The sequence below is a fragment of the Palaemon carinicauda genome, chromosome 35 (assembly GCF_036898095.1).
Source record: "Palaemon carinicauda isolate YSFRI2023 chromosome 35, ASM3689809v2, whole genome shotgun sequence".
NCBI classification, from domain to species: domain Eukaryota; kingdom Metazoa; phylum Arthropoda; class Malacostraca; order Decapoda; family Palaemonidae; genus Palaemon; species Palaemon carinicauda.
Window position 1 is genome coordinate 57,655,702 of NC_090759.1, and position 4,286 is coordinate 57,659,987.

General features: G+C 42.2%; 1 protein-coding gene across 1 annotated transcript in view; it reads right to left on the reverse strand.

Annotated features, from left to right (window-relative positions):
• Positions 1–3,995, reverse strand: part of Ypel (Yippee-like) — a 37,747-nt gene extending 33,752 nt beyond the window's left edge. Inside the window, exons 1-2 of the mRNA XM_068358398.1 lie at positions 3,978–3,995; positions 543–626 (exon numbers count right to left, since the gene is read on the reverse strand). Coding sequence (XP_068214499.1) covers positions 543–626; positions 3,978–3,995 — 102 coding nt within the window. The remainder of the gene's footprint in view (positions 1–542; positions 627–3,977) is intronic.
• Between the last annotated feature and the right edge of the window lie 291 nt (positions 3,996–4,286).

Sequence of the window (4,286 nt, forward strand, 5' to 3'; positions counted from 1 at the left end):
TGATCTACGATTAAATTTTTGGCCAGGGGGGTGTTCACAAACAAACAAACACACACACACACACACACACACACACACAAACAGGGGGGTAAAACATAACCTCCTTCCAACTTCGTTGGCGAAAGGAAGAGATAAAATATCCGATTACATACCACCACAAAAATCAAACACTTTATATACTGGGCTAAACATCATAGTAAAAAGTTCCTTGTGTTTTCAAGTGAATTCTGCTACAAAGTAAAAACAGAAAAAACAGGCAGTTCAAAGCTTGGTCATTAGCTCTTAGGAGGAGCTATTACCCATTCATAAAGGTCAGAAAGTGACCCACAATTCGAGTATGACCTAATAGGACCTTAAAGATAGGTATGACCCAGTTAGTGATAGGATCATACAGTTTTAATGTACTCATGCACCTATCTCTTCGCCCAATGTAAACAGGAGGGTTGTCTTAAATTGAGAGAGAGAGAGAGAGAGAGAGAGAGAGAGAGAGAGAGAGAGAGAGAGAGAGAGAGAGAGAGAGAGAGAGAGAGAGAGACTCTTACCTTAGATATAAGTTCATCGTGGTTGGCAAGGTGCGCCCGACAGTGTATGCAAGAATACGTCCGGTGGCATGACGGAAGATATGCCTGTCAAAAGAAATAATATCAATAACAATAACAATATTAATAACAACAACAATAATAACAACTAGAAAGGGCACTCGGTAGAGCGCATACCTTCACCTATATCATGTATATCAAAAGATTGGCAATTGAAATATATACAATTTTGCACTAGTTTCTTGCAAATCACTTAAAAATGACCCCATGGTAAAAAGAAGTTTTTGTGTTTTTACCCTTTCGTGACCTTAGCCTTGACTTTTGACCCAATCACTCCAAAAACCTAATCACATTGTCACTGGGTCATGGTAAACCATCCCATCAAATTTCACGAGATTCAGTTAAATAGTTTTTGAGTTATGGGAATCACAAACACAAATACAAACACACTGGCTGGCAGACATACAAATATACACCTACAAAACATAACTTTCGCAACGAAGTTGGCGAAGGTAATAATAACAACAAAAACAACAACAATATTAATAAAATGATCCTTATAATGAAATAATCTAGGTCACGTATGTGAGATACATGAAAGATAAACATTAATATTAGATGGATGCAAATAAATATACTCTGGATTATATAAAAAATAAACAGAACTGTAAAGGGCAACACTAGCAATCAATTTGTCAAGAGCTTGAGTTATAATAACAATAACAGTTAAAGTTTTAGACTAAATAATATCTTTCAGAGAGAGAGAGAGAGAGAGAGAGAGAGAGAGAGAGAGAGAGAGAGAGAGAGAGAGAGAGAGAGCCATACTTTACAATTAGGCCTATGGGACGTTATAATAATAATAATAATAATAATAATAATAATAATATCCACAATTAATTGTTTTCATATCTTATAGATATTGGAAAAGTTAAAAATCACCATGTTCTCTCTCACCTAGAACGTTTTTTTCTCATCCTATCTCTAACCCGGAACGCTCTCTCTCTCTCTCTCTCCTCTCTCTCTCTCTCTCTCTCTCTCTCTCTCTCTCTCTCTCGGAACGTTTTCACGTCATCCCCCTCTCTCTCTCTTTCTCTCTCTCTCTCTCCTGGAACGTTTATCATCATCCTCTCTCTCACCTGGAACGTTTATCATCATCCTCTCTCTCACCTGGAACGTTATCCTTTCTCCTCACCTGGAACGTTTCTCATATCTTCTCTCTCACCTGGAACGTTATCCTTTCTCTCACCTGGAACGTTTATCATCATCCTCTCTCTCACCTGGAACGTTATCCTTTCTCTAACCTGGAACGTTTCTCATATCTTCTCTCTCACCTGGAACGTTATCCTTTCTCTCACCTGGAACGTTTCTCATATCTTCTCTCTCACCTGGAACGTTATCCTTTCTCTCACCTGGAACGTTTATCATCCTCCTCTCTCTCACCTGGAACGTTATCCTTTCTCTCACCTGGAACGTTTCTCATATCTTCTCTCTCACCTGGAACGTTATCCTTTCTCTCACCTGGAACGTTTCTCATATCTTCTCTCTCACCTGGAACGTTTCTCATCATCCTCTATCTCACGTTTAACGTTATCATCCTCTCTCTCTCTCTCTCTCTCACCTGGAACGTTTATCATCATCATCTCTCTCACCTGGAACGTTTATCATCATCCTCTCTCTCACCTAAACGTTTATCATCATCTTCTCTCTCACCTGGAACGTTTATCATCATCCTCTCTCTCACCTAAACGTTTATCATCATCCTCTCTCTCTCTCTCACCTGGAACGTTTATCCTCCTTTATCTCACATTGAAAGTTATCCTTTCTCTCACCTGGAACTTTTCTCATATCTTCTCTCTCTCACCTGGAACGTTTCTCATATCTTCTCTCTCACCTGGAACGTTTCTCATCATCCTCTATCTCATGTTGAACGTTATTATCCTCTCTCTCTCTCTCTCTCTCTCTCTCTCTCTCTCTCTCTCTCTCTCTCTCTCTCTCTCTCTCTCTCCTCTCTCTCTCTCATGGAACGTTTTCTCATCATCCCATCTCTCACCTGGAAAGTTTCTTATCATAATCTCTCTCTCTCTCTCTCTCTCTCTCTCTCTCTCTCTCTCTCACCTGGAAAGTTCTCTCATCATAATCTCTCTCACCTAGAACGTTTATCATCATCCCCCTCTCTCACCTAAACATGCTCATTATGCTCTCTCTCACCTGGAACGTTTATGATCCTCTATCTCACATTAAAGTTATCATCCTCCCTCTCACCTGGAACGTTTCTCATCATCATCTCTCTCACCTGGAAAATTTATCATCATCCTCTCTCTCACCTGAAACGTTTATCATCCTCTATCTCACATTAAAGTTATCAGTATCTCTCTCCCCTGGAACGTTTCTCATCATCCTCTCTCTCACACTGAACGTTTATCATCACCCTTTCTCTCTTACCTGAAACGTTTATCATCCTATCTCACCTGGAACGTTTCTCATCACCCTCTCTCACCTAGAACGTTTTCTCATCATCCTTTCTCTCACTTGGAACATTTATCATCATCCTCTCTCACATGAACGTTTCTCATCATCCTCTCTCACATGAACGTTTCTGACCCTCTCTCACATGAACGTTTCTGACCCCTCTCTCTCACCTGGAATGTTTCTCATCATCCTCTCTCTCTCACCTGAAACGTTTATCATCATCTCTCACCTAGAAACGTTTCTTATCACCCTCTCTCTCACCTACAACATTTCTCATCATCCTCTCTCACATGAACGTTTCTCATCACCCTCTCTCTCACCTAGAACATTTCTCCTCATCCTCTCTCTCTCACCTGGAAGGTTTCTCATCATCCTCTCTCTCACCTGAAACGTTTATCAACCTCCCTCACCTGGAACATTTCTCATCACCCTCTCTCTCCCCTAGAACATTTCTCATCATCCTCTCTCACATGAACATTTCTCATCACCATCTCTCTCACCTAGAACATTCCTCATCACCCTCTCTCACATGAACGTTTCTCATCATCCTCTCTCACATGAACGTTTCTGACCCTCTCTCACATGAACGTTTTCTGACCCTCTCTCTCACCTGGAATGTTTCTCATCATCCTCTCTCTCTCACCTGAAACGTTTATCATCATCTCTCACCTAGAACGTTTCTTATCACCCTCTCTCTCACCTACAACATTTCTCATCATCCTCTCTCACATGAACGTTTCTCATCACCCTCTCTCTCACCCTAGAACATTTCTCCTCATCCTCTCTCTCTCACCTGGAAGGTTTCTCATCATCCTCTCTCTCACCTGAAACGTTTATCAACCTCCCTCACCTGGAACATTTCTCATCACCCTCTCTCTCCCCTAGAACATTTCTCATCATCCTCTCTCACATGAACATTTCTCATCACCATCTCTCTCACCTAGAACATTCCTCATCACCCTCTCTCACATGAACGTTTCTCCTCATCCTCTCACACATGAACGTTTCTCATCATCCTCTCTCCACATGAACGTTTCTCCTCATCTCTCTCACCTGGAAGGTTTTAAACCATTGTTGTGGTGATAGGTAGGGGCGCGGAATGCGGTCGCGTCCTGTCAGTAGGCGTGGTTCTGGTGTCCCGGAGCCAACCAATGGGCTCCTGCTGCTGCTGTTGCTGCTGCTGCTGCTGTTGAGGCTGCTGCTGCTGCCCTTGCTGCTGCTGCTGACCACCTCCTCCTCCTCCTTCCTGGGGCCCGTCGTGGTGCTGGGGGTTGCTGG